Source organism: Perognathus longimembris, chromosome 9, assembly GCF_023159225.1.
Source record: "Perognathus longimembris pacificus isolate PPM17 chromosome 9, ASM2315922v1, whole genome shotgun sequence".
Taxonomy (NCBI): Eukaryota; Metazoa; Chordata; class Mammalia; order Rodentia; family Heteromyidae; genus Perognathus; species Perognathus longimembris.
In genome coordinates this window covers 26,707,448-26,734,208 of record NC_063169.1, presented here as the reverse complement: position 1 = coordinate 26,734,208, position 26,761 = coordinate 26,707,448, and the positions used below count along the sequence as shown (strand labels likewise).

The following is a 26,761-nucleotide window of genomic DNA, read 5'->3' as shown; positions in this document are numbered from 1 at the left end:
TTGAGCGCAAAGATAATTTATCTTTTGAATACTTATTCCTTACATAAATTCTACTTTTTGAAATTTTGGAAGATTATAAATTTCAGCTACCAACTAGGAATTGGCCTAAGCTTAAACAAATGACACAGCTAACCATGTGTCAAACAGTATAAGTCTGCTATATGCATAATACTTTTTAAATGAAAAATGCTTTAGAGTCAAAAATATTTTTGTTAAAAGGTACTATCAATATTTACTCAGTGAAATTTTCCAAATTGACTCCATTTTACCCATTCATTTGGAAAAGTACCCTCCTGCTATAATGTGAACAAAGTCCATAGAATGGTGACATTAAACATCATAATTTGTGGTGTGAGCCCTTAAATTGATAAGAAATATTTATTAATCCAAAACTACAGCGATTTTATTCTTTCACATGCCCAAGTAGTATCAACTCATTTTTGTAAGCCTTGAAGAATTTTTATTTAACATAATCAGAAGTTTCATAACTTAAAGACTATGTAGTGAGTGCTTCAGTTGCTGTTCACCAACTGTTTTTATGACGATAACTCTGAGATCTGGAATGTGACCGAAAATGTGAATGTTTTGCTGTTTGTGCTTTAGTTTCAGAATTAGTATACCCTTTGGGAGATTTACATGGGGATCTTGCTATAGAGTCAGAATGTCTTCCATGCGATCTTGATTTTGTTCCTGAGCTAGTCTGCTTTTGAGGTGAACTTGATTGTGATTTTCCTATTGACTTGGACCTTTTTTGTAAGGACTTTGACCTTGACCGTCCTCTAGAACCAGAATTCCTTCTTGGAGTTCTTGACTGCCTTGCTGAGGTAGAGCGCCTTGGTAGTGATTTGGAACGAGATTTAGACTGGCTGTAAGAAAATCGCCTGTGTCGAGACCTGCAAACATCCACAAAGTTAGAGCACATATTTCACATGAAACAGCAGGTTAAGAAATAACGCTTTCAATATGGAAACTTCAGGAAATAATAAAAAAGCAAGAAATAACACTTTCAGGCATTTATATTCTCACTAAATTTAAATATGCTAAATATGAACTAAATATGCTAACTATGAATTGTCCCCTGTAGACTCATGGTATTGGGGACCTGGTTGCCTTCTGGTGGCCTTTGGAAAGTGACTGGATCATGAGTGCTCTAACCATCAAGGGATGAATCCCTTGATGTATAAATAATGGCATTACTAGGAGGTGGTAAAAGTAAGAGGTGGGGACTTGGAGGAAGCAGATCACTGGGAGCGAGTGCTGGAAAGATGTATTTTCCCCTACTCCTTCCCTTTGCTTCCTTTCTACTATGAAGTGAGCAGCCTCTGCCACATGCTTCCTACACTGCACTCCTCCATACCTAAACAGACCTAAATGCACCCAGCCAGTCACACATGGAGACCTCTGAAACTGCAAGCCAAAATAAATCCTTCCTCTTCTAAGTAAGCTATTTCTTTCACATATTTGCCACAGCAATGAAATGTCTGACCAACTAAACCACAAGAAACAATTTTATTTACTTGTTGGTTTAATTTTCAGCATTTGGGATGGAACTAATAGTAAACATGCTACACAAGTGCTCTGCCACTGAGTTACATCCTAGTTCTAAAAGAAACAAGGTTATACACAGCTCAAACCTAAGTAAAATTTATAATATTTTGTGTTGTTCCCTTCCTGTTTCTCTCTTTAGTAGTGTGTATTAATTGTGCAAAGTGGCTTCCTTTTGATGTTTCCATGCATTCATATGATATACTTTGATCAAATTCACCTTGTTACTCTTTCTTATCCACCCTGCCTGCCCCGCTTCTTGGGAGAAAGGTCTCACTGTGTAGTTCAAACTAATCTTGAGCTTGAGATCCTCAGCCTTCAAAGTGCTGGGATTAGAGACATGTACCACCACACCCAGCTTTAAAAAAAAATGTTATTATAAAAGTGATAGAGGGGTTGCAGTTATATAAGTCAGGTAAAGAGTACAATTCTTTTTCTTTTCTTTTTTCTTTTTGTCAGTCATGGGGCTTGAACTCTGGGCCTGGGTGCTATCCCTGAGCTCTTCAGCTGAAGACTACTGCTCTACCACTTTGAGCCACAGTGCCTCTTCTGGTTTTATGGTAGTTAATTGGAGATAAGAGTCTCACAGACTTCCCTGCTCAGGCTGGCTATGAATTTCAATCTTCAGATCTCAGCCTCCTGGGTAGCTAGGATTACAGATGTGAGGCGCTGGTGCCCAGCAAGAGTACAGTTCTTTTTGGACAATGTCACTACTTCTTTTGCATTCTCCCTTTTTTCCCTTTAATTTTGTTTTGTGCAGATCCTGGGGCTTGAACTCAGGGCCTACATGCTGTCCCTGAGCTTTTATGCTCAAGGCTAGTACTGTCACTTGAGCCACAGCTCCACTTCTAGCTTTTTTGGTAGTTAATTGGAGATAAGAATACCAGGGACTTTCCTGCCAGGGCTGGCTCTGAAAACAATCCTCAGCTATCAGCTTTCTGAATAAATAGGTTGACCGGCATTAGCCACTGGGACCTGGCTCCGTAAGACAATGTCTTGCCAGGCTGGCCTCAAATTCAAGATCCTCCTATCTCAAGTGGGATTACAGACACATGTCACCATGCCTAGCTTATAGAGAGAGAGAGAGAGAGAGTGTGTGTGTGTGTGTGTGTGTGTGTGTGTGTGTGTGTGTGTGTGTAATTTTTTGCTCGAGGACAGCACTCTACCACTTTGAGCCACAGCTCTATTTCTGGCTTTTTGGTGATTAATTGGAGATAAGAGTCTCACAGACTTTCCTGCTGCAGTTGGTTTCAAAATGTGATCCTCAGATTTCAGCCTCCTGAGTTGCAAGGGCTACAGGTGTGAGCCACCAGTGCCTGGCTCCTGGCTTTTAATCACAGCTCTCATGAAGCCATGGTAGGACCATTATGAGTTTGGCACTAGCCTAGGATATAACAGGTTTCAGGCCAGCCTAGCCTATATCAAGACCCTATCTCAAAAACAAACAGAAAAACAGACAAAAACAAAAAAACCAAAACCCACAAATGACTCAAAAGGAAAATGAACAAAAGAAAAGTGAAAGACAAAAGAAACATAACCAAAGTGATTTGAATACTGGAATGTAAAACTTTTGATTCATATGCTCAAGGGAAAAAAATTAGAAAGCACAAGGAATTTCAGTGACAAGCTAGAATCTATAAAAAGAAACAAATAGGCTGGAGGTATGGCCAAATGGTAGAACACTTACCTGCCTAGCAAGTGTGAAGAGGCCCTGAGTGCAAACCCCAGTCCTATTAAAAAGTGTTGGGGTTTTTTGCCAGGTCTGGGCCTTGGACTCAGGGCCTGAGCACTGTCCCTGACTTCTTTTTGCTCAAGGCTAGCACTCTACCACTTGAGCTACAGCGCCACTTCTGGCCGTTTTCTATATATGTGGTGCTGGGGAATCGAACCCAGGGCTTCATGTATAAGAGGCAAGCACTCTTGCCACTAGGCCATATTCCCAGCCCATTAAAAAGGTTTTTTAAAACACAACCTGACATTAAAAACAAAATATATCTGAAAGTAAAGTCATTAGATAGACTTTGTAGCAATCTAGATATGGTAGAAAAATAGTAAATTGAAATATCATTAGAAAACCATTGTATTGAAATGCAACTAGAAAAGAAATTTTAAGAAATCTAGAACAGAATATCAGCAATATGTGGCACATAGTCACATAGTTAAAAGGAAAGACTCAATGCAATATCTGAAGCGATAATGACTTACAATTTGCTCAATCTAATGACATCCTCTCATGAGTTCAAAAAAACCTCAAGAAATCTGGGCCCCAAGGGTTTATACCTGTAATCCCAGCAACTAAAGAGGTTGAGGTCTGAGGATTGTGGTTCAAATCCAGCCTGAGTAAAAAAGTTCCTGAGGCCTCTTATCCCCAGGTAACTACCAAAAAAGCTGGAAGTAGAGCTGTGGCTCAATAGGTTAAGTGCTTAGGGACAGCTCTCAAGCCCTGAGTTCAAGCCCTAGGACAGGCACAAAAACAGCAACCAAAAACCTCCAATAAGCCTCAAGTGGAATAAATAAAACTATACTAGGCACACCACAGAAAAACTGCTGGAAACCAAAGCCAAAGAGTAAATAAGAAATAAGATAACAAGACAGACTACCTATTGCTCAAAGGAGCAACAAAAAGACTGACAGCAGTGCTGGGCGCTGGTGGCTCACACCTGTAATCCTAGCTACTCAAGAGGCTGAGGAGTGAAGACCACAGTTCAAAGCCAGCCTAGGCAGGAAAGTTCATGAGACTCGTCTCCAATTAACCACAAGAAAATCAGAAGTGGCTCTGTGGTTCAAAGTGGTAGAGTGCTAGTCTTGAGCAAAAAAGCTCAGGGACAGTGCCCAGGCCCAGAGTTCAAGCCCCACTACTGAAAAAACAAAACAATGAATAAACAAAAAAGCAAAGCAGCACAAGGTAAACTAGAAAAACAACATAGCAAATGAAGAGGGCAAGTATGAAAACAAAGAGAAAAAAGAAATGATTTATAAAATAAAATTTAAATTGATCATTGGTTTTAAAAGTCTCAAGATAAATAAAGGGGAGAGGAAAATATGAAGTTTAAGTAAGAAAAAATAGGACAGATTAGTATTAGTGGGTTTTCTTAATCTGATGAGGACAAATCTGTCTGCTTTTTCAGCTTCTCTATTTTCCTCAGTGTTTATCTTGCAACAAGAAGATGCTTTCTGGGGAATGTTAGAGATACTCCATGGCAGCAGAACAATCCACTAGTCTCTATCTTCCAGTTATTTGACTCCCAGAGCTTTGCCCAGCTAGGAAGTGGCATCCACTTCCCTTTTGACTCCAGTTTCCCACCAAGTGGAACTCTACATCTTTGACTCAACTTTTCTCTATAGTTAAATAACCTCTCCTGAACAGCCCTCAGCAAACAAATAACTGCCTTTGTATTCTCAGTGGTTGATGATACAGGATGCCTGACCCTGAAGCTACTGGCATAATAGGTTCCTGTCAGTGCCCCTTAAAGGAGAGAAGAGAGAACTTTGTTGTTTTCTTTCTCTTTCTCTCTTCTTCCTCTTCCTCCTCCTTTCTCCCTTCTCTCCTCCCTTCTCCTCCTCCTTCTTTTTAACAGAGTCTTGCTATGTAGCCCAGGCCAGCCTCAAACTCACTATGTAGCCCAGGGTTGCCAGAAAGTTCTGATCCTCTTGCTTAAGCCTCCTAAAGTGTTGGGATCACAGGTATGTATCGCCACACATAGCTAATTTTATTTTTTCTTAATTCTCTGTCTCCTTCCCTTCTCACACTACCTTCTCAGTCCTTAATATCCCCTCTTGCAATTTTTTTTAAGTTTGAACTCAGACTTGCGCTCTTGCTCAGCCTTCTTGATCATAGTTGGTGCTGTACAGCTTGAGTCATGCTGTAGTCTGGCTTTTTTGCTGGTTAACTGGAGATGGCATCTCATGACTTTCCTGCTGGGATAGCTGCAAACCTCAGTCCTACAGTTTACTTTTTTTTTGTCAGTTATGGGGCTTGAACTCTGGGCCTGGGCCTTGTCCTTGAGCTCTTTTGCTCAAGGCTAGCACTCCACCACTTTGAGCCACAGCTCCACTTTCAGGTTTCTGATGGTTAACTGGAGATGAGTCTAACAGACTTTCCTGCCTTGTCTGGCTTTGAACCTTGATCCTCAGATCTCAGCATCCTGAGTAGCTAAGATTACAGGCATGAGCCACCTGGTTACATTTGTCTCATTACCATTACTATTATCACTTTACGTTTATATTCCAACAAATGAGTGAAAATATCTGATGATTGTTTTTTTGTTTTTTGCCAGTCCTGGGACTTGAACCCAGGGCCTGGACACTGTCCCTGAGCTGCTTTTGCTCAAGGCTAGCACTCTACCACTTGAGCCACAGCACCACTTCCAGCTTTTTCTGTTTATGTGGTACTAAGGAATTGAACCCATGGCTTCATGCATGTTAGGAAAGCACTCTACCACTAAGCCACATTCCCAGTCCTGATTATTGTTTTTTGAGTCTGGCTAATCTCTTTCCTTGTTGATCCATTCATTTTCCTGAAAATGACTATTTTTGTTGTTGTTGGACATGATGCTTGAACTCAAGGCCTGGTCGCTGTTCCTGAGCTCTTTTGCTCAAGGCTAGTGCTCTTCCACTTTGAGCCACAGCACCACTTCCAGTTTTCTAGTAGTTAACTGGCGGGAAGAGTCTCATAGACTTTCCTGCCTGGGCTGGCTTTGAACCTTGATCATCAGATCTCAGCCTCCTGAGTAGCTAAGATTGCAGATGTGAGCCACCAGCACCCAGCAGACATTTCCTTTTTTTCTCTGGCAAATACACACACACACACCCCATTTGACTGTTCTAATACAACACACACATTTTCTTTATTGACTTGTTGGCTCTTTTGGGCAATGTGGCTGATTCCAGAGTTTGGCTATTGTGAACAGGGCTGCAATAAACCTGGGTATGTAACTGTCTTTCCTGTATATTGACTGGACCTCCTTAGGATATATGACCAAGAGTAGAATGTCTAAAACATCTGGTTTTGCTTTGAGGAACTTCCATACTGATTTCTATAGTAGTTGCAGTAGTTTACTGATATCCATAGTGGTTGCACTAGTTTACATCCCTACCAATAGTGTATAGGAGTCTCCCCCTCCCATCCCCCAACACACACACACACACACACACACACACACATAATTATCAGTATCTGTTGTTGCTGTTTTTGTGAACTCTAGATCTGGGCACTGTCCTTGAACCTCTTTGTGCTGAAGGCTACTGAGAGCCACAGCACCACTTCTGGTTTTTGCGTGGTTAACTGGAGATAAGAGTCTCACATGGGTAAACTGCAATCCTCAGATCTCAGCCTAAGGAGTACCTAGGATTATAGGCTTGAGCCATGGGCACCTGGTCAGTATTTGTTTTCTTGAATAGTGCCACTCTGACTGGGGGTAGGATGAAATCTTAGTATCATTTTGATTTGCATTTCCATGATTGCTAAGGATGTGAACAATTTGTCATCTATTTGTTTGCCCATTTGTTCTTTGTATATTGTAGATATTAAACCTTTATAGCTTGTTGCTAAAGATTTTCTCTCATTCCATGGGTTGTTTCTTGATTCTGGTAATTATTTTCTTCGATGCTCACAAACTTTAGATTTGATGACATCATATTTGCCAATTTATGCTCCTGTTTGCTATGCTATTGTAGTCTTATTCAGAAAAAATTACCTATGTCTATGTCTCCCAGTTTTTGCTATGTTTTTCGTAGTAGTTTTAAGGTTTTACTTTGAGTTCTTTGACTCATTTGGAATTGGTTTTTATATAGGGTAAAGAATAGGGGCCTAGTCTTTTTCACAGGGATACCAGTTACCCTAGCCCCATCTGTTGAAGATACTATCTTCTTCGGGTAAAGTTGTTTTTTGTTTTGGGTTTTTTTTTTTTTTGGCTCTTTTGTCAAAAAATCAGATGGCTGTAGTTGTGTGGTTTTATTTCTGTATCTTCTATTCTGTTCCATTGCTCTTAATGTCTGTTTTTGTGCCAATACCAAACTTTTTGTCGTCATGGTTCTGTATATAATTTGTAGTCTGGTATTGTGATACCTCCAACATCCTGTTTTTGCTTAGGATTACTTCTGCTATTTTGAATTTTTCATGATTTCATATGAAGTTTAGGGTTGACTTTTCTATTGCTATGAAGAATACCATTGAGGGCTGGGGATATAGCCTAGTGGCAAGAGTGCCTGCCTCGGTATACCCGAGGCCCTAGGTTCGATTCCCCAGCACCACATATACAGAAAACGGCCAGAAGCGGCGCTGTGGCTCAAGTGGCAGAGTGCTAGCCTTGAGCGGGAAGAAGCCAGGGACAGTGCTCAGGCCCTGAGTCCAAGGCCCAGGACTGGCCAAAAAAAAAAAAAGAATACCATTGAGATTTTGATGGGCACTGCAGTAAATGTCTAGATTGTTTTCAGTAGTATGCTCAAAGGAGTGGCAAGAAGGATTAGATTGTTCAGCACTGTTGACTCATGCCTATAATCCTACTAAGGAGGCTGAAATCTGAGGATCAACTTTGAAGCTAGTTGAGGCAGACAAGACCAGAGACATTAACTCCAAGTAACACAGATAAGATTAGCCTCAGAGATCTGTCACTTGGCTCCATGCAGTGACTGCTGGGTGTATCAGAGCCTTGCACCTAGTCCCTCTAAATTAAATTATGTGATATACACAGCCTCTTGCACCCCACAGAGAGGAAACACACACACACACACACACACACACATACCCCAAAGAATTCTTTGTTTTATAAGTTCATTTTGCTTTGTTGCTATTTTTTGTGTGTGTGTGCTAGTACTGAGGCTTGAACTTACTGTTTTCACTCAGTCACTTGAGTCATGCCTCCAGTCTAGGATTTTGCTGGTTAGTTGGAGATAAGTCTCATGAACTTTTCTGTTCAAGCTGTCTCTGAACCTGTCTTCAGCGCTCAACCTTCTGTGTAGCAATTTTTTCTGTCTCTTAACTAGATCTTTCCTACTTATCTCACTCCCCTGTCTTATTAACCGCTTTTGTATGGTTCAGCTGCTGCCATCTTTTCCTTCCCTATATAACTGTACACTATGTATTATTTATTAGTGCTATCCTCCTATCTCCTTGCTAGTATCACCATGGTTAACAAATGTCTTCCTAGAACATGAAGACAGATCTTTGCTTCCACATCCAACTAAAGGTATTGGAACAACAGTGTGGAACAGTCTTCATTAGTCAGTGTCAAAACACAAGGGCAGCTGGGCACCTATGGCTCATGCCTGTCATCCTAGCTACTGGAGGCTGGGATCTGAGGATCGTGGTTCAATGCTAGCCCAGGCATGAATGCCCATGAGACTCTTACCTCCACTTAACCACCAGAAAACTGGCAGTGGCGATGTGGCTACAAATGGTAACATTTGCCTTGAGTACAAAATCTCAGGGAGAGCACCCAGATCCTGAGTTCAAGATATAACAACAATAACAAAAAAACCAACACACAGGTTGTTTTACTGGTTACAATAGCTTTTGTAGCCAAGTTTCCTCACCAAGAGTGGAGAATAGGTCTTTACAATGGTTCTTAAGCACTGAAATTGAATGTTTGACTACTGAACCACACCCATTCAATCTACTAATAAGAAAATATAGAATAACCTAGCTAGTACCCAGTCTTAAATAACTTTTAAAAATCAACTATAATTAAATGACTCAAAAACCCCTCAATATCCTTCATGACAAAAGCCCTAAAGAAACTAAGAACAGAAGGAACATACCTTGGCACAAGAAAGGCTGTATAGAATGAATCTATATACAACTGAGTAGGAAAAAGTGAGAGCATTTCCTCTAATGCAGATTGTTCACTCTTCCCACTCTTAATATAGTGCTTGAATTCTTAGCTACAGCAATAGGTAAGAAAAAGAGATAGTATACAAATAGGAAAAAGGGATACAATAGAAAAGGAAGAAGTCAGATTAACCCTATTTGCAGAAGACATGATCCTATACATAAATGATCATAGACTCCATCAGGAAATTCTAATGAACAGTTTCATCAGAGTAACTGGATACAAAACCAATATCCAGATGTAATTAGCTTTTCTATACACCAACAATGAACTTGCTGGAAAAAAGCCAGGAAAACAATCTCATTGACAGCAGCCTCAAAAAAAGCCAGGAATAAACCAAAGCAAGAGGGATGAAAGAACTCTATAATGAAAATGATAAAACACTGAAGAAATTGACAACAGAAGATGAAAAGGATCTCTCATGTTCATAATCAGCCAATATTGTGATAACAGCTATATTACCAAATGTAACAATATACAGATTAATGTACTACTCATCGAAATTATAACATTCTTTACAGGAACACAAAAAAATCCTAAAATTTATATGTAAGCAAAGAAAACCCAAATAGCTAAAGCAATTCTGAGGGGGGGTAAAAAAAAAGTTGAGCAAATTCTGACACAAAATGTTGTAAGAATCTACAGTATCTGATTCTGAATTACATTAAAGAGCTATGGTAACAAACAACATGGTACTGGCACAATAACAGACATATAGACCAGACCAAAGGAACAGTTATATTCATCAGATTCTCAACACAACACAACTTGGATAAAGGCAGCCTCTTATCAGCATGTAGAAAATTGAAATTAGGCTCTTATCTCTTACTAATCTAAGTGAAGCTGAACACTGGTGGCTCATACCTGATATCCTAGTTACTTAGAAGGCTGAGATTGTTGGAGTTGAGGTTCATGGCAAGCATGAGCAGAAAAATATTTACAAGACCTCTTCTCAAAGAAGAGCTAGACTGGGCTGGGGATATAGCCTAGTGGCAAGAGTGCCTGCCTCGGATACACGAGGCCCTAGGTTTGATTCCCCAGCACCACATATACAGAAAACGGCCAGAAGCGGCGCTGTGGCTCAAGTGGCAGAGTGCTAGCCTTGAGCGGGAAGAAGCCAGGGACAGTGCTCAGGCCCTGAGTCCAAGGCCCACGACTGGCCAAAAAAAAAAAAAGAAGAGCTAGACTCAGTAGAACATATCTGCTAACCTAGCTACTGGAAAACCTAACATAGGTGGACTGAGCCCAGGCACATTCCAGGAAGGAAAGAAGAAAAGAGAGAAGGAAGAAGGTAAAAAGGAAGGAAGGAGGCAGGGAGACAAGGAAGGAAGGAAGGAAGGAAGGGAGGGAGGGAGGGAGGGAGGGAGGGAGGGAGGGAGGGAGGGAGGGAGGGTGAAGGAAGGACCTATCTCAAAAATAATGAGTAAAATTCAGAACTGGAGGGGCTGGGGATATAGCCTAGTGGCAAGAGTGCCTGCCTCGGATACACGAGGCCCTAGGTTCGATTCCCCAGCACCACATATACAGAAAACGGCCAGAAGCGGCGCTGTGGCTCAAGTGGCGGAGTGCTAGCCTTGAGCGGGAAGAAGCCAGGGACAGTGCTCAGGCCCTGAGTCCAAGGCCCAGGACTGGCCAAAAAAAAAAAATTCAGAACTGGAGAGCTAGGCACTGGTGGCTCATAATTGTAATCCTAGTTACTCAGGAGGCTGAGATCTGAGGATGAAGGTTCAAAGCCAGCCCAGGCAGGAAAGTCTGTGAGGCTCTTATCTCCAATCAACCACCAAAAAGGCCAAAAGTAGAGCTCTGGTTCAAGTGGTATAATACTAACTTCATACAAAAAAGCTCAAGGACAGCACCTAGCCCCCAGACCAGCACAAAACAAAAGAATGTATGACAGATAAGGAGCATATCTTGTAAGAATTGATTATGTCCACTAAACAAAATGATTCAAATGGCCAGTTTTAGCAGCTGTAAAGTGTTTTCTACGAACAGTAGAAAATAAAGTTTCAATCTTCTGTATCAAGTACTCACTCTTTAAGGCTATCTGACCGCCTCCTGTTTCTTCCCCATGAAGAACTTCTACTTCTAGTTCTCCTTTGGCTGGGGCTTCTTGATCTCCTATGATCAGTTGGAGAACAAGGGTGACGTTCCTTTGATTTCATTTGGCCTGGTGCTAGAATATGAAAAGAAGGTTTATGCCACAATTTGTTGTCTGAAAACCATAGTTACAGCCATTTAACTTTATAATATTCCGAATTAAAAAAAAACTCATTGCTCTATCATTCTGGCAAATAAAGAAAATCTTATGTTTAGTCACACTTACTTTTGCGATCACCTTGTGCAAACTGTATTTCAATTTGACGGCCACATACCCACTTTCTATTGAGGTTATATAGAGCATCTTCAGCATCTCGAACATCTTCAAATATGACTAGCTGTTAAGGACACTTTGAATATGAATATCATATAGCAATTAAAGTATTTTTAAGGTATTAGTTACATGTAAAATGCAATTAGTAGATAAAAACAAGTTCTTGTTATTACGCTAACAGAATAAAATTGACTTTTATTTTAAAAGAAATGTCTTACTATGAAATAAAATGGTAAATATAAAAATAGATATAACAAAATATTGGATTTTTAATATATACATAAGTAAAACTGTAATATGTGTATAACATATGAGAAAAAATAATCCAAAATTGGCTACCATTATAAAAACTGTGAGGATTCATTCCCTTCTTTCAGATAAAGGATCCACTAGGGTTTTCATTGAAATTATCAGCATGCAGAACAAGCCTTTATTCTGAAACTAAAATTACTTTCATTAAAGGATTTTCTAATTATAGCATTTATAACACTTAGAAACAAAATCGTACAAATAGGTTAGCTAATACAAAAATTAATTTGGCCCTTTAAACACGTTATCTGCCTTTGAACCTTCCATTTTATACAACTCCTTGTGTTTAGTACTTGGGGCAGAAATATAGGAAAAAATAAAACAATTTTCAAACATTTGGAATTACATACATTGATTGGAAATATACAGCTAACCTCCCTTAAGTATATAAATTATGTAATATTAAACCTAACTGGGTATTAACTATATAAAATAATTAAATAGATGTATTTCAGGAGGTTGTTTACTAGATTTTTTTTCTAAATAGCAAACAAGAAAAGCTCAAGAAATGCAATATAAAATGAGACTGGCAATTACCTCAATGTCACTTGATCTTGAACCTTGACCTTTACTCTTTAAGACTTGCAAGATGGACTTTATTAGAGATGAAGAATCAAAAAAATCAGACTTGGCTTTGATTCTGGAACTCTGAGTAAATGTAGGAAAGCCGAAGTCTCAAAGTTGACTTTGTCTTTCGCTTGATAAAGACTTCCCCTCTTCCAGGTCTTTATATCTGTGTCCACCCTCCCTTTTTACTCCTTGATGCTTGAACTTTAGGTGCCTTTTGTATCGCCTGCTTGGTTTATGCTTGGATTCTAGCTAACAGGTTGGTTCAAACTGGGGGCTCTTGCCAGCTACTGTGGACTGCTTTAGATTTTCTGATAAAGAAATAAACACATTTAATTAGGCAATGTTAATCTCATATGCTCCTAAATATACATATATTTAAACACATATATGTAGTATGTTCACATTCATACAATAAAATAAAGGATATTGAACATAAGCAAATCCTCTTGGGCGGCGAGTGTAGAAGTCAAGTGGAATGTAAACGTCTACTATAGGGCCATATCGACCAAACTCACGGCGCAAGTCCTCAGGCCTGAAGTGTTTTAGAAATAAGGCAAAGAAATATAAATAGCTGGATTAAAATATTTTGCCTGCAGAAATCCAGTTGAAACTTTCAAAAGAAAGTGTGTTGTCTAGACCAGCATTGTCTAAAATTGATTATTGTAACAATTACCCAACATTTTGAAAAGAAGATAAAAAGAAGGAAAAACCAACAACAGCTCTTTAGTTCACTCTCTCAAGAGCCCTTACTTTGGAAAGTCTGGATTAAGGATTTGGAATTGGTATTTTTACAAACATTCTGGGTGTTTGTTAAGGTTAGTCAATTTCAATAAGACTGTTGGGGCTAGGGCATAGCTCAAGTTGTAGAATATTTGTTGCCTAGCAAGTTCAAGGTCCTGAGTTCAAATACCAGTACCACCGAACAGAACAAAACAAAAACACCGACCCAGTACATCCACCTTTAGAACTTACTCCCACTACAAGACTTATTACAAGTTGTATTAGGGCACATTCATTTGCCTCACTGTAATTTTATGTTTATATTCATTTTGATCCTCCAAACACAGACCAAGAATTAAGATTCTAATAATCTTAAATGTTTTACTATAAAGCAAAGTAACTAGTATATCTTCAAATTTAATAGGAAATTCCAGCCTCCCGTATGCTTTCTACTGTTACAAGTACGTAAGACAGTACACTAAAGAATAAAACTATTTGTGTTTGTGGGGCTACAATTTAATTAAAGAGACAAAATAATTAGAAATAATAGCTGATAGTTACAGTCATTTATGTACTAGTCATTGCTCACCTTAAGACCCTTAATTCTCAGAACAATCCTATAGTTATTTACTGGTGAGGATTAATCTTTCCCTAAGGTCACTGAGCCAGCAAGTCATAGATCTGAAACAAAACTTCTACATTCTGACCCTAGTCCATATTATTAGCCACTAAAACATACTGCTTCAGGAGATCACTGGGATTCAGTATCAAGATTTGGGCACAAAGCTCAGAACAAATTAGATTACTTTAAACATTTGCACAGAGAAAATATCTGAAGTCAGATTTGTCTGCAAAGCTTCTAGTTTGGGCAAATGGAAGAAAGAAGTTGTCAGCAACAAGAATGAGTAGTTGAAGAAGAAGAACTGGATTGAAAAGGGAGAAGAAAGGAAAAAAAGAAAAAGCAGCTTCCAGATTTAGAAATGAGTAAAGTGATGGCAGAACATTCATAAAAGTTCTATAAGCAAAAAAAAAAAAAAAAAAAAAGAATCATCTTCTGGGGTTGGGGATATGGCCTAGTGGCAAGAGTGCCTGCCTTATATACATGAGGCCCTGGGTTCGATTCCCCAGCACCACATATACAGAAAATGGCCAGAAGGGGCGCTGTGGCTCAAGCGGCAGAGTGCTAGCCTTGAGCAAAAAGAAGCCAGGGACAGTGCTCAGGCCCTGAGTCCAAGCCCCAGGACTGGCCAAAAAAAAAAAAAAAAAAGTTCTATAAGCAACTGAAACTGATAATGCAAATTATACTAACTTTTTTCTCAAGACTAGGAGACAAATCACTGATTAAAGCTAAAGATGAGGATTTAGCAGTTATTACATAAAAATTCAACTAACTCTGACTAAATAGCCACAAGATGATAGTCAGCACACTCAAAACTACTATGGCATACTTTATTCACTTACTATAACAGTTTTGTCTACTACCTACTTAGCTTAAAAGGACAGCAACAATGTCTTTTTTTCTTTCACCTAGTCATTCAACAAATAGGTGCCAGGCTCTACTGGAATAACAAAAAAACAAAAGCACAGTTCTTGCTCCTATGGGAGTTGGGTAAAGATTCTCAAGTACTCCTGAATATGTGAATCATCCCTTACAGCAACAGGCACCATTTTTTGAAACAGGTGCTGGCTATGTAGCCCTACTGGCCTTGAGCTCACAATCCTCCTGCCTAGTCTCCCCTAGGGCTACAATTTACAACTATGAAGTATGTACCACCACAAACAGATTTGTCCATTTTAAGTAACATTTGTCTTTTTTTTTTTTTTTTCCAGTTGCGGGGCTCAAACTCTGAGCCTGGGCATTGTTCCTGAGCTCTTCAGTTCAAGGCTACCACTCTACCATTTGAGCCACAGCGCCACTTCTGGTTTTCTGGTGGTTAATTGGAGATAAGGAGTCTCACTGACTTTCCTGCCCAAGCTGGCTTTGGACTATGATCTTCAGATCTCAGCCTCCTGAGTAGCTAGGATTACAGGTGTGAGCCACCAGTGCCTTGCTATAGTTTGTCTTTTTATTGTTAAGTTGTTAAAGTTTGTATGTTCTGGAAACAAATCCTTTGTCAGGATGTATTTTGTGAATATTTTCTCTCTCAGTTTGTGGTTTGGTAATTTTGGTAAAATCTAATGTATCAGTATATATATATATATTTTTTTCATTTATGCTAACTGCTTTCTTTGTCTTATATGAAATCTTTGCCTCAGGCAGGAACTTCCTGAACAGAGTGCCAGGGGCACAACAGATAGCAGAGAGACTAGACAAATGGGACTATATTAAAATAAAAAGATTCTGAACAGCTAAAGACATTGCTACTAAACTAGAAAGACAGCCAAACAACTGGGAAAAAAAATATTTACCAGCAATGCAACAGAAAAAGGCCTAATATACATCATATTCAGGGAGCTCAAGAAACTTACCCCTTCCAAACCTAATAAAACCAATCACTAAATGGGCAAAGGAACTAAATAGACACTTCTCAGAAGAAGAAATAAAAATGGCAAAAGAAACACATGAGGAAATGCTCACCATCCCTGGCCATAAAGGAAATGCAAATAGAAACAACACTGAGATACCACTTTATCCTAATAAGAATGGCTTATATTCTGAATTCAGACAACAACAAATGCTGGAGGGATGTGGAGAAAAGAGGAGCCCTACTGCACTGGCTGGTGGGAATGTAAACTAGTGCAACCACTCTGGAAAGCAGTCTGGAGACTCCTCAAAAACTAAACATAGACCCAGCCATACCACTATCCTGAGCAACAGGAACCAGGATATGACAAGGACACCTGTACCTCCATATTCATTGCTGCACTGTTCACAATAGCCAAGATATAAAAACAACTCAGATACCCCACTACAGATGAATGTATTAAAAAAAATGTGGTACCTATATACAATGGAATTTTACACTGCCATTAGAAAGATAAAATAATGGCATTTGCTGGGAAATGGATGGAACTAGAACAAATCATGTTGAGCGAGATAAGCCAAGAACAGAGAGACAAACAGTCTCCCTGATATGCAGGTGTTAGAGATTTAAAATGCAATGAGATTAAACAAAGTAAACAGGAATCAAGATACCAAAATACAGTAAAAACAAGAGGACAGCCGTGGGAGAAAAGCACCAAATAGCAAGACTCAAGGACCTCAAGGAACTCCAAAGATAAGAAAAGAAAGGTTCTCATCTGAAAATGTCCTATTATTTTTAGATGACTCTATATTCCCTACCTCATATATGGGACATACAGGAACACACCCAAGGGAAGCGGGGAAGAGGGCACAGAATGAGTGGAAAGTGGGTGAAAATAATAATATAACAGAGAGGACAACCATCAATTACATCGGGCATGGATGAAAGTGAACTAAGCAACTCATGAGTGGGGATGGCAAGGAAGGAATGGGAGTGGAAGAGGGAACAGATATTACTAAACAAAAGGAAAAGTACATATCACCCGAAATGGAGGAAATGCTTTATTGTTAAAGTTCATAGACTTTGTAAGCTATGTAGAGTAGAATGATAATTCTCATCATTGTGAAGGTGAAAATGTGTACTGTGAAATATATGTAGTAACTTAAACTCAATTTTTAAAAAAGAAATCTTTGCCTATTCCTAGATCATAAAGATAATTTTGTATGCTTTCTAGTTTTATGTTTTACATCAAAAGATCAGTGACCCAAAATTGACCTCTCAGGGGAATAAAATAGCTCAAAAGCTATGTATGTACATTCATATAAGACTACTGTCAACATATTGTCTAATATTGACATTACATTTAAAGCCCTAGGCGAACTTTCTTGGGCGTGGCCACGTGGCTACTGTATATGTTCTTGATACATTGTATATTGTATATATGTCTACCTGATCTAGAGAAGGGATAGAAAAACAGGGCGTAAGATATCACAAGAAATGTACACACTGCCCTAGTATGTAACTGTACCCTTTTTGCACAACACCTTGTCAAAAAATTTGTGTTCAATTAATAAATAAATTAAATATAAAAAAGAACAAGAAAATAAAGGCTTACTACTTTGTAAAAAAAAAAAAAAAAAAAAAGATCAGTGACCCAGGATGAATTTTAATGTAAGCTAACAATACAGTTGCAGTTTGCTTTTCCCCATTCAGTTGTTCCAGCACCATTTGTCCTTTTCCACTGGATTGCTTTGCTGCCTTTGTCAAAAATCAATTAACTTTGTTAAGTGTAGGTTACTTACAGACTCTTGGTGCTATTCTCCTGACCTATTTCTCTACCTGTAGGCCAATTGTGACATTGCCATGGTTACTAAATCTTTTAAAAGCTAGAAGTAAGGTAGTTTAAGTCCTCCAGCTTTAATGTCCTCTTTTCCACATTATTTTGGCTCTTACAGATTTTTTTTGTCGGTAATGGGGCTTGAGCTTTGGGCAGGGGTGCTGTCCCACTAGAGCCACAGCACCACTTTCAGTTTTCTGGTCGTTAATTGGAGATAAGAGTCTCTGAGATGTTCCTTCCTTGGCTGCTTTGAACTGCGAGTAGCTAGGATTATAGGCATGAGCCACCAGTGCCTGGCTCTTACAGATCCTGGCATATCATTATCATTATGTCAGTTTCCATTAAAAAAAGAACTTTAGGGCTGGGGATATAGCCTAGTGGCAAGAGTGCCTGCCTCGGATACACGAGGCCCTAGGTTCGATTCCCCAGCACCACATATACAGAAAACGGCCAGAAGCGGCGCTGTGGCTCAAGTGGCAGAGTGCTAGCCTTGAGCGGGAAGAAGCCAGGGACAGTGCTCAGGCCCTGAGTCCAAGGCCCACGACTGGCCAAAAAAAAAAAAAAAAAAAAGAATTTCCTTGATTATAAGTCAGCTGGAAGAGAAATGATAATATGTTTTCCAATATATGAATATGATATACCTACCAATGTACCAAGAACTTAAATTTTTTCTTGGCAGTGCATCATACTTTTCAAGGCAAATGATTTTTTTTGAGAGGATCAGTGCTAGAGTTTGAACTTAGGCTTTTGTCTGGGTCAAGGCTGGCACTCTACCACTTAAGTATACCTCCAATTCCAGCTTTTAGCTGGTTAATTGGAAATAAGAGTCTCACAGATTTGTCTGCCTGGACTACATGCATGAGTAAGGCTATTGCAAAGGATTTTCAATATTTTTGGTTTAAGTTTATTCCCAAGTTTACCTTTTTTGAGACAAGTTCTTGCTGTGTAGCCCAGGCTGGCTTCAAATTCACACTCTTCCTGTCTTCTGAGTGCTTGAATTACAGCACTCACAACTCCCTAAGTATGCTTTTTATCCTAATGTAATGAGAACTGTCATTACATTTTTATTATTTTCACTTATCTTTGTTAATACCTAGAAATAAAGTTTTTATAATTTTATCTTGTAGTCATATAACTTATTAAACTATTCATTGTAGTTTTTCTGTTAAGTCTGTGATGTTTTCTGTGTTAAAACAACAGCAGCAAACCAGCAAGACTAGTTTTACTTCTACTTTACCAATTTTTATGTCTTTTATTATCTGGTCAGGACCTATAATAAAATACTAAATGGAGGTTGTCAGAATAGGCAACCTTCTCTTAAGTTATAAGATTAGCTTTACTTTTTTCATAACCACCTTTTATCAGGCTGAAAAAGTCCCATCCTAGCTAGGTTGCTAAATTTTATTCCTTAAAATATAGTCTACTATATACTATAATCAAAGAATGCTGCTAGCGGGGTGCTGATGGCTCATGCCTGTAATCCTAGCTATTCAAGAGGCTCACAGTTCATAGCCAGCCTAGGCAAGAAACTCTGTGAGACTCTTATCTCCAATTAGCCACCAGAAAATGAGAAGTTGAGCTGTGGCTCCAAGAGGTAGTAGAACACTAACCTTGAGTGAAAGAGTTCAGGGACAGTACCTTGGCTCTGAGTTCAAGCCCCATGACCAATGGGATGGGGTGGGGGGAGGTTTGAAAAAAATCAGCCAAGTTCTAACACCCATTGGATTTCTTTCCAGTCTCATTTTCTATATATGGTTCATCTTTTCCTCTTTCTCATATAATCGAAATCATACTGCATATATAATCTTAAAAGATTTTGGGTTTTGTTTAATAATTTTAGCCCAATTATTTTATTTTCTTTACTTTTTTTTTTTTTTTGCCAGTACTGGGGCTTGAACTCAGGGCCTGGGCACTGTCCCTGGCTTCTTTTTGCTCAAGGCTGTTTATGTGATGCTCAGGAATTGAATCCAAGCCTTCATGCATGGTAGGCAAGCACTCTACCACTAAGCCACATTCCCAGCCCCCAATTATTTTCAAGCTAGCTTAAAATGTGTCAAGATGTCATAATGCTAGTTAACTTACACTGAATCCCAACTTGTACAACAAGTTGCTTATATATGGTGATTCTGTCATCACTGTTAGGAAAACTGTCAATACCACTCACCTGCTACATATGTAGCAGATAAAACATGTAAATATATCTAGTTAAGCCTTGATGCTTTTGTCTGTATAGAGTCAGTTAAAAACATACAGGCTAGGGGCTGGGAGGTAGCTCAGTGGCAAAGTGCTTGCCTCACGAGTGTTGCAATGTTTTGGGTTCAATCCCCAGTACCAAAAAGAGACAAAAAAAAAATCATACAGGCCAATGTGAAAACTAAATAATATATATAAAATTTTGAGTACAACACTTGTCACCTAGTATTTAATAAATGTTAGCAATTATTTCATTAATACAATACAAACTCCAAAATATAACCTCTGCAGTGGCAGTGCTAAAAAGTGAAAACAGAAAAGGAAATCAGTAAATCTCCATCATCAGCCTCAGTATTCAATAGTGGATTATGTAGATCCCAGGCTAGATGTAACATGCAGAAGTATATTATTATTTAGGATAAGACTTTTTGTGTAAGGTTCATCCCCGAGCCACATGCATGCTGGGTAAGCTCCTTACCACTGAGCTACATCCCCAACCCAGATGTGCTTTAACCTGTGTAAGAAATGGTCAATATTTACAGCTTCTAAATTACAAACATGGTATTTCATACTATTTAACTTAATAAATGCTAAAATATTATAATTAAGCTTACCACAAAATATAGAGATTTCTTAATGTACCAAATGTCTGCAGGGCAGCTATTTAGTCAATAGAGAGCTCAGTAGCCATTTCTCTTCCCTTAAGATGGCACTTGTGCTTTTTTGTTATTGCCCACAGCCCTCTACTGTGCCTTACAACCTAACAGACTAGCTCATTTATGGTCGCCTGGCTGGCTCCTGCAGCAATTAGAATTGGAAACCATGCTGCACCAATGACCCATGCCTGTAATCCTACCAAGGCTGAGATTTGAGAATTGTGGTTCAAAGCCAGCCGGGGCAGACAAATCTCATCTCTAGCAAAAAGCCAGAAGTGGAGGTGTGGCTCAAGTGGCAGACCACTAGTCTTGAGCAGAAAAGCCAACTGAAAGTTCACACAAAAAAGGGGAGAGCAGGCAGAAGGGAAAGAGAGAGAGGGAGGACAGAGAAAAGGAGAGAGAGATAAAGAGGTAAAGGGAGGAGGAGAAGGCCAGGGAGAGTGAGAGGAAGAGGGGAGAGAAATGAGAGGAGAAAGAGAGAAAGAGGGAGAAGGGGAGGGGGAGAGGGAAAGGGAAAGGAAGAGGGGGAGAGGAAGGAGAGAGTGGGAGAGAGAGACAGGGAGAGGGAATTGGAGTTTACCTATAAACATGTTTAAAGATACTTGATGCAACGAGGCACTAGAGGCCCATGCCTGTAATCCTAGCTGCTCAGGAAGCTGAGATCAGAGGATCCACGTTCCTGGGACTCTTACCTCCAATTAACCACTCAAAAACAGGAAGTGGAACTGTGGCTCAAAGTGATAACTAGCCTTGAGCAAAGCAGCTCGGGGACAGCATCTAGGCTCAGAGTTCAAGCCTCAGGACCAACCAAAAAAAAGATACTTGGTGGGTACTAAGTCTTCAAGTGATCTCTTACTGTTTTGTTTTTGTTTTTTCCAGTCCTGGGGCTTGAACTCAGGGCCTGAGCACTGTTTCTGGCTTCTTTTTGCTCAAGGCTAGCACTCTGCCAACTTAAGCCATAGCGCCACTTCTGCCATTTTCTATAAATGTGGTGCTGAGGAATCGAACCTAGGGCTTCATGTATATGAGGCAAGCATTCTTGCCACTAGGCCACATCCCCAACCCCGCCCCCTTTTAAATTTTACCCAAATAACAAATTTTGCTTTTCTATGTGATGGAACAGAGCATCTTTTTACTTGTTAACCAAGTTCTATTAACTCAGACTATAGTTTGTAAAGGTCAAATTTAAAAAAAAATAACACAAAGGTAAACTATGGTTAAGAAGTCAAGAACTACATATATTTGTATCTGTCTAGCTCCCAATCAAGTCATTAAAACTCAGCAGTCCCTTAGGCACAATAACAATGAAAAACTAGCAGGGGGTGGGGCTAAAGCCAATGAAATCAAAGCGTGTATTTAATGCGGTCCCCACTCCAATTCCCTGAGGAATGCCCTAAAAGAAAAGGTGCGACATGGCATAATCCCTTCGTGACTGCTAGGATGTCCATTTGGACACCAGGCAGAGAGACTTCTCAGAGCGGGAAAGGATGGGGATGGATGACTCCTGAGCATCCAGATTAGCCAGCCGAGTCTATCCAGACCGCGCTACGGGTGCGCACTGCCGTCACAACTCTAAAGGAACCCTCTGTTGGTCCACGGCCCGACGCCGGGTGTGCGCCGCGTCCCGAGCGCGCGGGGGTCTGGGCGCCAGGCCCAGGTGCGCCGGTGTTAGAGCCGGCCCTCACCCAGCTGGTCCCTCAGTCCAGGCCACAAAGGGGCCCGGCGCAGGCACCGCCAGCCGGAGGCGGGGCGGGGCGGGACCCGGGAGAGGGGTTTCCCGGCGTCCCGCCGGCCGCGGGGCCGGGCCTGAGAGCGCGGGGTCGCGCGTCCCACCCAAGCCGTGGAGGCCCGGGGTCCGCGGCTCCGCGGGCGACGCCACCCGGGCCTCATCCGGGTCTGCGGCGGCCGTTACCCCGCCCCGCGCCCGCATCCCCCACCTGCGGGGCCCACTGCTCACCTGGTGGCGTCGGCCACGTTCCGGACGAACAAGGAGGTGTTGGGGGGTCTCGTGTAGCGAGACATGGCCGCTTCCTACGTCCGCTCGGGATCTGCCCGCGGCCGCTGGGCTCGCTCGCTCTCCCGCCGCCGCCGCCGCCGCGCCGCCACAGCAGCTCCGACGGCCCCCGGCGCGACCCCCTCCCCTCGGCCTCGGCCCCGCGCAGCCGCAGAGCCTGGGCGCTCGGACCGACCGACCGCGCGGGGCGGGGGGCTGCGGGCATCTCCGAGGAGGCGGCGGCGGCGGCGGCGGCGGCGGCGGGCGAGGGTCTGAGGTCGCAGGGATCTAAGCATGGGCGCCGGCGATGGGGCTGCAGGAAGAGCGTGGCCAGGATGAGGGCGAGCCTGCCCGAAAGCATGCCTCTGCCCCGGCCGCTGGGGCCGGAGTTGGGTCCTCAAGCCCATGACCCTGCAGTCGCTAGGCCTCTTGCCTAATTGAGCTTTTTCTACCTGTGAGGGAGCACACCCCACTTCACCTACTTCACACACACACACACACACACACACACAGAGCACTCTGATTCTTCTCGTAATGATGGCGAGCTGGGGAGGGGGGGTGCACGGTGGGCGTTGATGGAGTGAGAGCACTGTTGTAGGTGCAGGATATAGCAAAGAACAGGCAGGCGCCGTCCCTTGGAGAGGATAGACAGCAAAGGGATGAACAAATAATTACACGATGTGAAAGAAAGCAGTTAAAATACAACAGGAGGGCTGGGAATATGGCCTAGTGGCAAGAGTGCTCGCCTCATATACATGAAGCCCTGGGTTCTATTCCTCAGCACCACATATATAGAAAAGGCCAGAAGTGGCGCTGTGGCTCAAATGGCAGAGTGCTAGCATTGAGCAAAAAGAAGCCAGGGACAATGCTCAGGCCCTGAGTCCAGTCTTCAGGACTGGCAAAAAAAAAATTAAAATAAAAAATAAACTGCAGCAGCAATTAAACAAATCACATCCCCAAGTTACAGGAGATTTTAGTCCCAAACCTGGATTCCATGGTTCAAGTCCAGCCACTGTCCCAACAGGCCAAACAAAGAGGAGAAATGGTAAAAGGTTTAGAAAGGAAGGGGGAAAGGTAGCATTTCATCCCATCTTTCCCCAAACAGACAATTGCTTAAGGTTTCAATAGGGAGAAAAACACGGGGCAAAGAAAGATGTCTATAATTATTAATTAGTTCCAGTCATAGGGTGCACCCACAGGTTTGGTATGGTAACTCATTCCCTCTGGATTGATAAATAGTACTTGTTACAGAAAGTGATTTTGACCTCCAGGTGTTCTGGTCCTTTCTAGATTTCAATATAGCTACAAATTAAAGGACGAGAGGATGGCCCAGGGCAAAGGATATAGATAGAAAATTGAGGCTGGGATGCCAAGATTTTTCTCCTGTCTTTAATTAATTCATACACTCAAGTTAGAAGTCAGTGCTTCTCAGTAAAAACAGTCTTAAACCCTTGCATCTGAAAGGCTTTAGCCCACACCCTAGTTTTCCTCTTGCCTTGGCTTGCTGTTTGCTCCTACATTGGGCCCAGCCTTTCACTTATGATTGGGACAGTAGCTAGGTCATTCTCTGAAAAGTGGTCTGCTTTGGAGTGTAAATGATGTGGTAACCTACCATAGCCCAGACACTTAAAGGTTAAGAGAAATCCCCCCAGATATGTAATGCTGTAATGGCTCTTCATTCAAAAGAGATTGCTATTTGCACAGCAGAGGACTAGACTAGAATTACAATGGTGAGGGGAGGCAGGGTGTTATGGGGTTTTTGTTTGTCTGTGGAACTTATAGTTCTGGCAGGGAAATAGAATCCTCTCCCTCCTCCTACTTTGGGGAAATCAAACCCAGGTCTACTGAGCTATAGGGAGCCCATAGGGAGATAGAATCTAATAATTTACCTTTAAAGATACATACTATAAGAAGAACTATAGGCTAGGACCAGATAGGAATTACTTGGGAGTCTGCAGTAGGAGGTTCATAGAGGGAGACACTAGGCAAAAGACACTTAAAGAGGCTGGGACAGTGGCTCATGTGGTAGAGCACTATTAAGAGCCAAAGCCTTGAGTTCAAGACCCTGCCAAAAAGGGGGGTGGGGAAAGCTGTGCTGTTGAGAAAGAAATGTAGTGATAAGCAAGGATAGCAAAGTACCTAACTCTTCTCTGAAGAGATTGCTTCTTCAATGGAAACTGGTGAATACATGAATGGAGAAGAGCAGTGGGTGTATGGGAACGGTATGTGCAAAGGATATAAAAAGAGGCAGCCAGAGAAGAACTAGAAAATGAGACTGGAGAAGAGCCAGTGTTTGTAATAGGAACATTTAGAATCCTTTCTGTGTTGATTTACTAAGGCTACTATAACACATTGTCACAATATTAGTGGCTTTAAACAACAGAAATTCTTACAGTTTCAGAGATCAGATGTTGGAAATCACAGTGTGGCCTTGTTCCTTATGAAGAGACTAGAGGAGAATTGTTGCTTCTCTGTCCCTAGTGACCCCAGACATTCCTTGGGCATGGTTCTATTACTCTAATCTTTACATACAACAATTCTTATTGGATTTGGGTGCTGCTGGGTTAATAGGAATGATTTCATCTTGAAATATTTAATTATAGCCTCAAGACCCTTATTCTAGATAAGGATACAAACCAAGTGTTACAACTTAGACTTACCTTTTTTGGAGGTCTCCATTTAACCCAGTACACTCACTGTATGAAGAAATGATACTGACCTGCTGGGTGGTTGGCCCGCAAATTGTTATCTAAAGAAAAACTAACTCACTGGCCTGTATGGGAACTGATGTGAAACCATGAACCTACCTAGTTAAAAATGTTCCTGGAGTGGGGCACAGGTGACTCACATCTGCAATCCTAGCTACTCAAGAGGCTGAAATCTGAGGATCACAATTCAAAGCCATTGCTAGCAGCAGTAAAGTCTGTGAAACTTCTTTCCAATTAACCACCAAAAAGCTAGAAGTAGAGCTGTAGCTCAACTGGTAGTCTTGAGCAAAAAAGCTCAGAGACACAGTGTCCACGCCCTGTGTTCAGGTCCCAGGACTGGCACCAAAAAAAAAAAAAAAAGAAAAGAAAGGATAAGCAAACTCAATTGTTGACGTTATATTTAAAGTTCTAGGTGAATTTCCTTTGGTGTATGCCAGGTGGCTACTGTATGTTTTTGGTACACTGGGCATTGTATATATGCCTCCCTGATCTAGGGAAGGGAAAGAAAAACGAGAATGTAAGATATCACAAGAAATGTACTGGTTGAGGATATGGCCTAGTGGCAAGAGTGCTTGCCTTGTATACATGAAGCCCTGGGTTCAATTCCCCAGTACCACATATGTAGAAAACAGCCAGAAGGGGCACTGTGGCTCAGTGGCAGAGTGCTAGCCTTGATCAAAAAGAAGCCAGGGATGGGGCTGGGGATATAGCCTAGTGGCAAGAGTGCCTGCCTCGGATACATGAGGCCCTAGGTTCGATTCCCCAGCACCACATATGCAGAAAACGGCCAGAAGCGGCGCTGTGGCTCAAGTGGCAGAGTGCTAGCCTTGAGCGGGAAGAAGCCAGGGACAGTGCTCAGGCCCTGAGTCCAAGGCCCAGGACTGGCCAAAAAAAAAAAAAAAAAAAAAAAAAGAAGCCAGGGCAGTGCTCAGGCCCTGAGTCCAAACCCAGGACTGGCAAAAAAAAAAAAAAAAAAAAGCAATGTACTCACTGCTACTGTACTCCTTTTGCACAACACCTTGTCAACAAAATTTAATTAATTAAAAAAATGCTCTCTGTATGTTCTTTATTTATTTTTGCCAGTCCTGGAGCTTGAACTCAGGGCCTGAGCACTGTCCCTGGCTTCTTTTTACTCAAGACCAGCACTCTACCTCTTGAGCCACAGCGCTATTTCTGACTTTTTCTGTTTGTGTGATGCAGAGGAATCAAACCCAGGGCTTCATGCATGCTAGGCAAGCACGCTACTGCTAAGCCACATTCCCAGCCCTCTGTATGTTTCCTTGTAGAAAATTTTCAAGTGAAGATATTGTACTCTGATCTTTACTATCTTCTTACCCTTTAGTACTTTCTGACTTTTGTGTGTGTACAGGTGCCAGTGGTGGGGCTGGAACTTGGGTGCTGATGCTCTTGCTGTTTATGCTTAAGGCTGGTGCTCTACCACTTGAGCCACAGCCCCACTTCCAACCTTTTACTCAACTATTTCTTGAGAGGAGCAATCTGGTTCCCATGAGATGATTTCTCCAGCTCCAGGATGCAGCCTCATCATTATATGAAATTGACCTCAT

At 41.3% G+C, this 26,761-nt stretch overlaps 1 protein-coding gene across 1 annotated transcript; it reads right to left on the bottom strand.

Moving 5' to 3' along the window:
• Positions 1-22,593, bottom strand: Srsf12 (serine and arginine rich splicing factor 12). The gene is made up of 5 exons (XM_048353849.1): positions 22,453-22,593; positions 13,035-13,156; positions 11,698-11,805; positions 11,406-11,547; positions 1-893 (listed from the first exon to the last, which is right to left on the bottom strand). Exons 1-5 carry the CDS (start codon positions 22,515-22,517, stop codon positions 524-526), a joined length of 807 nt encoding a protein of 268 aa, XP_048209806.1. The 5' UTR covers positions 22,518-22,593; the 3' UTR covers positions 1-523.
• Between the last annotated feature and the right edge of the window lie 4,168 nt (positions 22,594-26,761).